We start from the raw sequence: 11675 nt of genomic DNA on the forward strand, positions 1-11675 counted from the left end.
TACACTTGAAAGAAGCTATAAAAGAAGGAAAGGATTGCGTGTTTTCAATCTCTCCTCACAGTTTGACAAACATTTCATTTCTATAAATATCATTTGGTGATGTTGCTTGATAGTGCTTGTTTATTGTCTTTTATATACATTTTATAATTTGCCAGCTTTCTCTTTTTTGTTTCTCTTGCAGCTGTTTCATTTTAATGAATCACTGAGGTTGCTCTTTACCTCACTGTGTTGACTTTGAACTCCCCATCTTCCTGCCTCAGTTTCCAGAGTGCTGGGATTACCGAACGGTTCCCCACATTTTAGGCCAGGTCCTTTACCAACGGATTTGCCTATTGCTCCCTTCGTTTCTGTCTTCCTAACTGATAGCTTGGCAGTCGGGTAAATGTAAATAGCAGTGACGATAGAACATTTACTTGGGATCGGAAAAAAAAATGTTTTATTGCTTTAAATTACCACAGAACGCAGAAACAAAGTAAGAATCACTATGTTAACTAGCAGGCCTGGTGAAGCCTAGGACAAAGGCAAAAAAAAAAAAAAGGGGGGGGTCTGGACCTTCGGCAACGCCCCTTGCCAGGGTTGGCAAGGCAACTGCTACCAGACAGCCAATCGGTGAGATACTCACCTGCGGGGGCGGGGACTCTCCAGGAACCAATGGGAGGTCGGGCCGGTAGTTCTGCAGGCCAATGGGTTGGGCAACGGGGCGGGCTTTTTGATGAAGGGCCGGCGGTGGGAAAGATGGCGGCGGCTGTGAGACCCTCCTGGTGGCGGCGGTGGCGGCTGCGCGCGTGGGCTCGGGACGGGGCCAGGCTATTGCTCCTTCTCCTTTTGTTGGGGTCTGTGCAGGGGCCGTGGCACGTCAGGGCGGGCCAAGCGGTGGAGTACTTGAAACGGGAGCACTCGCTGTCGAAGCCCTACCAGGGTGAGGCGCCCGGGGCGAGGTGGTCGCGCAGGGGAGGGCGCGGGGACTGAGCTCGGCGACGCAGGTCAGGTAGCCCCGGAGACGCTGCCACCAGCGGGAGGGGGCGCCCCCGAAGATCCCCGCTCCTATGATGAGCCACAGGTCCGAAGGACCGGGTCCGCCCCCCCCCCCCCCCCCCCCCCCCCCCCCCCGTCCCTTCCCGAGTGCTGGAAGTTTCTGGTAGGTCTAGGCAGGGCTTTCAGATGTCACTAGTTGTCAGGCTCAGAGGAACGAGTTTGGAGTTGGACAGAAGTATGAGAAGGAGGGAGAACTGAGAATAGTGAGGGATGGATGGTTGAGGACCGATAGCGATGCGCCAGTGTCGGGATGGAGAGAGAGGTGGCTGATCTAGAACTAAAGCAGAAGAAAGAAGCCGGGTAGAACTTGGTCCGAGTGAGAAAGGAGAAAATAAGTCTGTTTGCTGTTTAGAACACCTGCTCCTTCCCAGGCCGCGAGCTCTGATGATGAAAGAGGGTGGTTAGCTTTGCTCTCTGTAGGGACTTCTAGGTCTCTGAGCACAGCTTCAACGCCAGAAAATCGACACAGGTGTCTACAGAGAAGAACAATGAGTTCAGAGAGCTTAATACGAGTTTGTTTGCCCCATAGAACTGCGGATAGGGGGTGCGGAAAACAAGATCCAAACCGCAGAAAGCCACACGCTATTGCTCAGAGGTCGTTCATGTAGCAGGTGTATCAAGTACCTCCTTAGCATTGGTCCCTGCTGATGCTATGGGTTAGACTGGTTTTGAACCTGGAGATACTTAGTCCGAGAGACTTGGAGGAAGATTCAGCTTCACATTTGAGAGACTTGATTGTAAAAGAATATGATGAAGCCCACAGGCATTTGAGGGTCAATCTCTTTTGGTATAAGTGAGAAAACTCTTGTCCTTTCCCACGGTGCTGAAGTTCGCCCCCACATAAAACGGAAAGAATAGATCTGAACTATGGTTACTGTGTCACTCACAAATGACAGCTCTGGGGTGTGTTGGGTTCACCCGAAGGAGAAGGGTGTGATGCCAAGTACCTGTGGTCCCAGTAATTCAGGCAGCTGAGGCAGAAGGATTGCTTGAGTCTAGAAATTTGAGATCAGCCCAGGCAACATATTAAGATCCTATTTCAAAAATAAAATGTTTATTTGTTAATACTAAAGGAAAAGGAGAACGGCGGCAACTTTGGTAGGAATGTGGTGGCTTTGTGACTGATGATGAAGAATATGAGCTGATATATTCCCTCCCATAGGTGTGGGAACAAGCAGTTCTTCGCTGTGGAACCTGATGGGCAATGCCATGGTGATGACCCAGTATATCCGCCTCACTCCAGATATGCAAAGTAAACAGGGTGCCTTGTGGAATCGGGTGGTAAGAGGCTTCCTGTGTTAGGACCCTGACTGTCCTAAAGAAACTCAGAAATGACTTGGAGTTTACTTCATTTACCATCTTTTCCCAGAATTCCATCTTCTAAAGATAATAAATTCTTTAGAGGACTGGAGAGATGGCTCAGCGGTTAAGAGCACTGTCTGCTCTTCCAGAGGACCCAGGTTCAAATCCCAGCACTCGCAGTGTACAAGTGTCTGTAACACCCAATTCCAGGGCATCCAACACGCACAAAGATACACATGCAGGCAAAGCACCAATGCACGTAAAATAAAAATAAATAAATCATTTTAAAAAAACAAGCAAAAGTCTTTAGTTCAGAGATAATGATGAACTTTATAATAAAGAAATCAGATATTTCTCTGTTGCCCTATTGTTAGAGCAAATAATTAATTTTCTCATTGGTCTAACATACCATGTTTTGGGGTTTAATAGCTTAAATCTTATTTAGTTACTTTATAAAACAAAAAAACCTATTGTTTCATTGCTGTTACTGTTTTTGTTGTTTGCTTCTTGAAGTGTAACCCAGGCTGTCCTTGAACTTGGTAATAGTCCAGGCTGGCTTCAAATCTGTGATCCTTCTGAGTCAGCTGCTAGACTCTGGATATGGGGCTATGCACCTGGAGTTCTAGTTACTTGGGGGGCTAAGGCAGGGGAGTCAGTTAAGCCCAGAAATTCAGTCTCAGCCTGGGCAACATGGTGGGACACTATGACTAGAGAAATAAATGCTAATAAGCATTAAAAATGCATATATCCCAAACTTAATCCTAGTAGCCTTCCCTTCTTTCAGTCCAGAGTTTACGTTTCTGTTTAGTGTGAGAACCACTTTGATCTATTCTAGTCATTTTGCTTGTCCTCGGGGCCTTTTCTAGCTACCTTGTCTTCTTTGAGGTATGATGCCGAGATGAGCACCTGGCGTAGCTGCACGGTGATGCTGTGCAAGTGTAAGATGATCCTTTTGTTTTCCAGGTCCTTCCTAAACATTCACGCCCACGTTACTTTTCGGGATGACTTTGGCATCCGTTGATATTTTCTCCTGGGCTCCTATAAATGAGGGGGAAGAAATCTTACTACACACATGGTTTTTCTCGTCAGCTGTGGATGGTGTGAGTGGGTCTCATAAAAGAGGACTTTCTTTTCCCTGTTCATTTCTCTCTAACCGAGAGTTCTAAAGGACCAGAGGGCCAAGAGCACTTGTTCTGCGAGCTGTCTGCACAGGCTAGCCTGTAACCTAGATTGTAATGTGGAGCTCCGTAGGGGGCATGGCAGAAGACGCAAGAATCAGTTGACTGACTTGGATTCTAAATCCAGTTTGGTTACCCAACCACCATGAGTCCCGGGCAGGTCGCTTAGCCTCTCAGTTTTCTATGTCCTCACTGTTTAACTTGCCTGTCTGAGTTCAGGCTGTGGGCATGAAAAGACTGTGCAGAGTTTGTTAAACAGTAACAGAAATATATGTTATTATCAGACCTGCCCTCAGTTGCATTGATGGGCTCTCATGAGTTACTAATTTGTGGACAAGGATTAATACCTTAATCTATAAGATTTTCTAATACCTATATTCTCAGCAGAATGAATCAGGAATTATTTTTGAGCTATTTGAGTAGGATACATAGTTTGTGCAAGTGGTTCTCAATTTTATTTAAAATTTATTTAATGTTATGTGCATTGGTGTGAGGGTGTCAAATCCCCCTGGAATGTGAGTTACAGACAGTTGTGAGCTGCCATGTAAATGCTAGGAATTATCCTGGGTCCTTTGGATGAACAGCCAATGCTCTTAACCGCTGAGCGATTTCTCCAGCCCAGTGGTTCTCAGATTTGACTGTCCACTGGACTTAATGCATGGATGCCACCTCAGATTTAATTGGAATAGGGTACAATTTGGTCATTGGTTTGCTTGCTCCCTCCCCCTCCCCACCAAGGTTTCTCTGTATAGCCCTAACTATCCTGGAATTGGCTCTGTAGACCAGGCTGACCTTGAATTCAGAGATCCTCCTGCCTCTGCTCCCCCCCCCCCCAGTGCTGGAATTAAAGGCGTGAACACCACGATTGGCTAGGTCATTGGGGTTTTCAAACATGCAGCAAAGTTTCAGAGCCATGGTTAAACATCACCCTGAGCAAAACTATATAGCTGTGATACCCAAGGCCAAGAATTAGCGGCAATTACGTCCTGACTTGCTTCTCTGGCCCTGCCTTCTTCCCAGGACTATTGTGCTGCCTCTGGCTGCAGGATAGCTTTCTGCCACTGAAATCTTTCTTTCCCTGAAAGCTAAATGAAGCAGAGATAACCCAAAATGAAAAGACAGACTAGGGCAGACTATTGGAGATATCAGGGCACCCTGCTGTGAAAAAGTGTCCAACCTCTTTTCATTTTGACTCTGTATTCCTAATGCTAATTCTTTTGGATGATGTCCCAGAAATTAAAAACAAACAAACAAAACACTGAAAATGATCAAGCAATGTGTTGCTCAAGACCCAGAACAGGCTTTTGGAAAGCCTTTGGCTGAACCTGGCCAAACCCAGCTGACCCCTTCCCTTCTTTCTTCATAGCAGACTTTAATTCGATGCCTCCCCAAACCAAAGACTGTGCTCACCCTGGTGTCTCCTGAAAACACTAGCCGTGTTGAACACTTAGCCAGCCACTCACCGCTGTCTCTGTTTTTTGGTACACAATTCTAAAACTGGACAGAAGTCTGAGTGACACCCATCTCCTTAGTGTTCCCCCACCCCCAAGAGGCTGTCCCAGTGGAAGGGGATGGTGTTTGCCTCGGCCACGTTTATGCTTCCCAGTTGTGGGCACAAAGGTTTAGGGGATTGTAGCTTACTATTTGTTCTCTTGGGAACTCAAGCTTGCCCCTCAAATTGGCCAAATGCCAGAGTTAGCTAATTAGAGTTCTTCATCGCATCTGCTAATTAGCTCGGGAAACCTCTGTGTAGACTTAGCTTTTCTTACTCTTTTTTTTTTCTTAAATGAACAAGGCTTTGACCTTTCTTTGAAGCCCAACTTTTTAGAGTGTTTTTGTCAGAGGAATAATCTTCAGTGGCAAACAAGTATTAAGTCAGCCCTCTTTCCCCAGTCAGCTGAGAGGCGCTTCTAGGTAGATGTAGATAGTGGCAGACTGAGGTGCCTTTGCCAGATTGCCTGGTCTGTCCTGTTTCTGCTGGAAGATGTGAGGAAGATTAGTTGGTTTATTTACCTTTTCTACGCAGCGCCTTAACCAGATGAAATGGCTCAGTCTGTTTGGTTTTCTGACAGGAGTACTTCCAGAGTCTTAGACTTCATTTTAACTCTAGCTTGTTACCAAAGCTGCTTTCCATGTCTGTAGATGGCTGCTGAGAGCTTTATGGACTTCAGCTTTCATGCTCCTCCCTTACACTTCTGTCTTCCTCATGTTAGCCATGTTTCCTGAAAGACTGGGAACTGCAGGTGCACTTCAAGATCCACGGACAAGGGAAGAAGAATCTGCACGGAGATGGCTTGGCAATCTGGTACACAAAGGATCGAATGCAGCCAGGTATTAGGGACCCTGGGTTGCTCCCCTGTGGGTGTATCAGGCTTGTTTATTCCTGTGTCCTCTTTTTGAGAAGGGCCCTTCTAGTTTCTCTCTCCCTTGATGTCTGTAAATGAACAGTAACTCATTGAGTCTCTGACATGGGATTTTGAGTCCTAAGCAATCTGAACTTGGCTTATCCTGTGATGATTTCTTGCTTGTTGGTTTCTTCTGTGTTTCCCTGGCCAAATGCACTGGCTCTCATGAACACTGGAGGCCGGTGAGCTGGTTTCTTCTGGACATAAACACTCAACAATCTCAACACTTGAGTTAAGAAATGAATTCTCTTTTCTTTGCTGTTGTTAGAGTCAGTGCTCCAAGTGGATGACAGGCTAAACCTGATTTGACCTGATCTCTTGCAACAAGAACTAGAACTTGGGAATTCAGTTCTCTCTTGGGGGCATAATCTTTACCGAGTGTTTGTGAAGCAGAATTCTGTAGGTAGGGGTGTCTTAGCAACCAGTTTGGATCAGGAGCTACTACAGTACCAAACAAGGTTACAGTGGCCTTCCCTCTTTTCTGCTCTCAGCAGCAAACAACTACAGCTGCTCAGTGGGCCCAGTTGTAGGTCATGCACTTTGCTGGTGCTTGCTTGTATGTGTGTGTGCTCATCTTAGGAAATACTTAAGAGTCATTTGCATATCACTGTTTCCTCTGTCATATAAGATGTTATTCCTTTGTCAACTCTTGGCTTTACATCATTGTTCATCATCTGTTCTCTCTCTCTAGGGCCTGTGTTTGGAAACATGGACAAATTTGTGGGGCTGGGAGTGTTTGTAGACACCTATCCCAATGAGGAGAAGCAGCAAGAGGTAATGGCGAGTGTCAGAGCTTAGGGCAGCCACGCTCATCTCACAGTTCTTCCCTCAGGAGCAGTGTGCAGGAGGGCACGGGGAGCAGTGAGGCCCCATCTGTTGACCTTCCACAGTTAATGTCCTTGGCAGTATTTTTTTTTCCCCTGCGAGAACTGTTTGTGATCTCAGCAGTCCTTCAGGAGTGACATCACTCTGGGTGCTTTTTCTATAGTGCCTGCAACATTCACTCATTCCCATAAGGTAGCCACTGGGTTGAGCACGTGTGGCTGGTGGTATCTTAGCTCCTACTTTAGGACCAGAGTGAGGGAAAAGATGAGTGCCCGGGACTTTTAACCATTACCGTGGACTCTTGGGCCACTTGCTCACCCTTTCCAGCATCTTTAGCTTCTTCGGCCACGGGTCCTGTGGCATTGCCATCAGATGGTAGAAAAATGACAAGTTGTTACTGGGCACCCTACAGAAGGCAGGGTTGGAAATGGGAGATGGAGATCACTTATTTTCCCCCAAAAGTTTATCAGGAAAAGTTTAAGATGTGTACAGTGACCACTATATATGCCACACTCAGGTGTGACGGTTAGAATTTCCCTGCTCACTTTAGAGGGGCTGGAAAGTGAGACCTGTGTTAGGTGAATAACCTTCTATAGTTGGTATAGAGTTGTGCTTCCTTGTTCCTCTGGGCTCTTTTTTGTTCCAGGTACATCACACCTTTGTTAGATGCCAGGGCCTGGGAATTGGCAAGATCAGCATATTCTCTGTGCTCTGCAGTGTGGAGATTGGTGGAGACTCTGGGCACTTTGAGAGGACACAGTAGACTCATCAAAGCATGATGAGGCAGTAGTGTGGCTGTAAATCCTTCCTCCAGGAAATAACATTTACACTGGGGTCTGCAGGGCAAGGAGCCATGTCCCATGATGAGGGAAAGCTTCTAGTAATGCACTCTGAGAGAGGACAGGGAGTGTAAGGAAATAGAAAAGCAGCCGGCAGCCTTGTTATGCTGCACATTTTGGGAGCTGCATTCTTGACTGTTCATTCTCTTCCCTCTTAGGCACATTAGCCACACTGAGACTGTGTGCCCAAGTGGTTGGCAACTGGTCTGTAGGTCAGACCAAAGCAATCACAGTGTGACCCATCTTTACCAATGAATAAATAAGGTAGCAACCATCGTAGGGTCTACCCATTCAGAGGCTTTCCTTTAATTTTGGTGCTATCCCTTCACCTACCCATTGTCTTCCTGTTTGTTGATTTCTTTATTGAAAGAAGAAATATTAGATAATTTCATAATATGTGATTTCAGTTCTTTGAGCTTCTATTCAGTTCAGAGAATGTAGAAAATTGTCTTCCGCGTCTCAGAGGATAAAAATCAAATGTGTTTTGTCAACAGTGTGGTTTACTCTTATGCACAAGGGTGCCAGCATTGTTTCACATGTATGATTTAGTTGTAGCAACTCTTTGTTACAGCTATTACTATCTTGCTTTATGTGTAAGAAACTGAAGTACAGAGGAAAGTTTGTAAAGCTTGTTGGTGTTATAGATCTGACTCCAAAAACTCCACTTCCATTATTTTGGCTTCTTAAATATGATAACAAAAGCAGAAATGAGGGCTGGAGAGATGGCTCAGTGGTTAAGAGCATTGCCTGCTCTTCCAAAGGTCCTGAGTTCCAATTCCCAGCAACCACATGGTGGCTCACAACCATCTGTAATGAGGTCTGGTGCCCTCTTCTGTCTTGCAGACACACACACAGACAGAATATTGTATACATAATAAATAAATAAATATTTTAAAAAAACCAGAAATGATAAAAGAAAGCACAGACAAACTGGGCTTCATGAGAAGTGTTAACTTGGTCCTGGAGAGATGGCTCAGCAGTTAAGAGCACCAGGTTTCTTGCAAAGGGCACAGGTTCAGTTCCCAGTATCTACATGGTGGTTCACAACTGTCCATACCTCCATTTGTACAGATCTCATGCCCTCTTCTGACCTCTGTTGGCATGCATATGGTGGCAGACATACCAGCAGGGAAGACACTTAGACACGTAAAATAAATCTAAAATTAATTTTTTAAGGAAATAACATGTGCTTCAGAGCACACTATCAGGAGGAGGGCTGATGCTGGAGCTCAGGAGAGTATTTGCCTCATGTGTGTAAGGCCCTGGCCAGCACTGAGAGCACACAAGAAAGTGAAATCTGTAGGATGGGAGAAAAGACATGCAAATCTTACTAAAGACTCATTTCTAAAATATATAGAGAATTATCAAATAAATAACTTGTAACTTAAGGACAAGCTAATAAAATAATAGACAGAGGATCTACATAGGTGTTTATCTGAAGAAGATAAATAAATGGTCACTAAACATGAAAAGATGCTCTACATCATTAACTTTTTGAGAAACACAGATGAAAACCTCACAGCCACTAGAATGCAAGTGAAGAATGTACATGTTGAAAGGATGTGATGTCATTTGGAACCCACATACCCTGCTCTTATCCTGTGAATCACTTGTGTATGTATAGCCAAGAGAAATAAAGGCATTTACAGAAACGTTTGTACACAGATGTTCCAGCAGCTGAAACAGACACACCTCAGATGTTCATCAGCTGAAATACTCAGCAATAAGTAGTGCTGTGGGTTCCAATATGGGTGGCTTGGTTACAAGAAAGAAGCCAATCAAGAAGCCCATCCCTATGAAATGTGGTCAGATCCACAGAGGCAGATAGATGAGTGGTTGTCTAGGGCTGGGGCTCTCAGGTTGGGGGGAGAGTGACTACCAGTGGGCACAGAGTTATGGGTGATAAAAATGTTCAGAAATTATGATAGTCATCACCTTAAATTAGCACATACCAAAACCTACTTTGGATGGATAAGTCATATATGGATTATGTCTCAGTGTTGCTGCTGATTTAGAAATGGTTGAAAGATGAGTCTGTGGCCTTTTGGCACCTTTTAGACTACAGTGATGAACATGTTTCCCATGTGGTGAACCCAGATGTTAGTGAGCACTGCGGGGAACTTGGTAGCACCCTTGGAGCACAGATGTCTTCATTCAGTTGAAATCAGTGTCTAGTGGCAAGAGACTTCCTGGAAGAACAGCACAGAAGTGCAGCTGTTGGCAGGCTTGGCCCTCATTCTTGTCTGTGACATGTTTGAGCCTCACCCAAAGGAGGTAGAAGCAGCTGGCTGGGGAGTGAAATGAACAGCTCTGCAGGCTGCCCTGACTAAGCTGGCTTGGAAGTTGTTTTGAGGCACTCCTCGCGTACTATATAACTGATGTACATATATAGTTGTTTATGTATTTCTCCTCCTCCTCCTTACTGGAGGAAAACCAATACCAGAGTCTTAAGGGCACATTCTAAGCTGGGGAAATAGTGATAGAACTTGTGCCCAGAGTGTGGAAGATCCTGGCAGTCCCTAACACTACCACCCCCACACATACTAACAGCACAGACATACAAGCAACACACATACATTCACACTGTGTGTTCCCTTAGTCCTTATCTTGATAAAGAAACAAATCCCACTTGATCTTTGATCTTTTGGCCCAGGGAGTCTTTTTTTTCTTTTACTTTTTTTTTTTTTTTTTTGAGACAGAGTTTCTCTGTGTAGGCCTGGCTGTCCTGGAACTCACTCTGTAGACCAGGCTGGCCTTGAACTCAGAGATTCCCTGCCACTGCCCCCGAGTGCTGGGATCCAGCAGGAAACCAGAGGGAATCTTTTTCAGAGGAACTCTGGCTTCTTTAGTTTTCTTTTTTTAGTTTCTTAGCTCATGATGATGTTCAAGCATGTAAGTGTCATTTAGGGGACCTAGAAGTATCACTTTTTCCACATTCTTAGAGGGGCTGAGAGAGTGGAGATCAGAGCCACTGAGTTAGTGGGAGGTTAATTGGTGTGTGGGGCTGATGGAGTCATGTGGTGAGACTTTGCCTGATTGTTGCCTGCTCTGAGTGTCCTGGACTCTGCTTAGTTACCCCGTGTCCCTTCTGTGTGGGTTCCTGCACAAAGGGTTGGTTACTAAAGAGTTACATAGGGCCAGCAGTGCCTGGTTTGGAAAGGACAGGTGCAGCTAGAAGTGGCATTGGATGCTGCATTCCCTAGCTGAGGTGTTATGTGCACGCCTTGGGAGGAGCTTGGCTCCTAGCAGCATCTAGTAGACAAGCCCTTTCTTTTGTTGCTACAGAAATCCAGAGCAGAAAAAGAAAAGTCTATACAGACATCTTTTTACAAATGAAAATGTCGCATCATGTAGCAACTCTCTAAAAACATATTGTGAAAATCTGGAAACCCGAGAGTATAAATGCTAGATTCTGATTAATCTTTATTTTGAGAAAAGTTTTAGAATAATAGATTGTTAATCCATTAGAGAGTTCTAGAATATACTCTTTTTTTCTTTTAGTGTTTCTTTTTTCTTTTTTTTTTTTTTTGGTTTTGCAAGTCAGGGTTTCTCTGTGTAACAGTCCTGGCTGTCCCACCACTGCCTGGCCGTGTTCATTGTTTTTAACTCCCTGACTCTAATCACTATACTTGCTAGGGATGAGCAACAGTATTGTTTGTTTGGGGTTTTGTTTTGTTTTGTTTAGGAAAAACACAAGTATTACGGGTTAAGGAGGCAACAATTACTCTCAGCTAGTTGAAGAAAATAAAATGCATAAGTGTGAGCAACTGTGGGCATGCAGAGGCACACAAAGGTCACAGGCTGGGGGCAGAGTGGTAGATGACCACAATCCCAGCTACTTGGAGGGCTGAAGCAGGAAGAGGAAGAATACCTGGGACCAGAAGTTTGGTACAGCCTGTGTAGTATCAGAAAAGTATGTTCTAGTAGGGCAGTGATGGCACATGTCTTTAATCCCAGCACTTTGGGAGCCAGAGACAGGCAGATCTCAGTGAGTTCGAGGCCAGCCTGGTCTACAGAGCAAGTTCCAGGACAGGTTCCAAAAGCCACAGAGAAACCCTGTCTTGAAAAACCAAACAGTACAAACAAACAAG

General features: G+C 45.1%; 1 protein-coding gene across 2 annotated transcripts in view; it reads left to right on the plus strand.

Moving 5' to 3' along the window:
- The first annotated feature begins 719 nt into the window (after positions 1–719).
- The window catches only part of Lman2l (lectin, mannose binding 2 like), a 23143-nt gene continuing 12187 nt past the window's right edge, over positions 720–11675 (plus strand). The window contains exons 1-4 of one of the 2 annotated variants that reach the window (XM_050134668.1): positions 720–919; positions 2198–2316; positions 5729–5846; positions 6612–6694. In XM_050134668.1, coding sequence (XP_049990625.1) covers positions 736–919; positions 2198–2316; positions 5729–5846; positions 6612–6694 — 504 coding nt within the window. In that variant the 5' untranslated portion in view covers positions 720–735. Of the gene's footprint in view, positions 920–2197; positions 2317–5728; positions 5847–6611; positions 6695–11675 lie in introns of those variants that run through there. The other variant, XM_050134669.1, reaches the window with a different exon arrangement.

This window comes from Alexandromys fortis, unplaced genomic scaffold (assembly GCF_014885135.2).
Source record: "Alexandromys fortis isolate MF-2015 unplaced genomic scaffold, M_Fortis_MF-2015_v1.1 scaffold_20, whole genome shotgun sequence".
In the NCBI taxonomy this organism is placed as follows: Eukaryota; Metazoa; Chordata; class Mammalia; order Rodentia; family Cricetidae; genus Alexandromys; species Alexandromys fortis.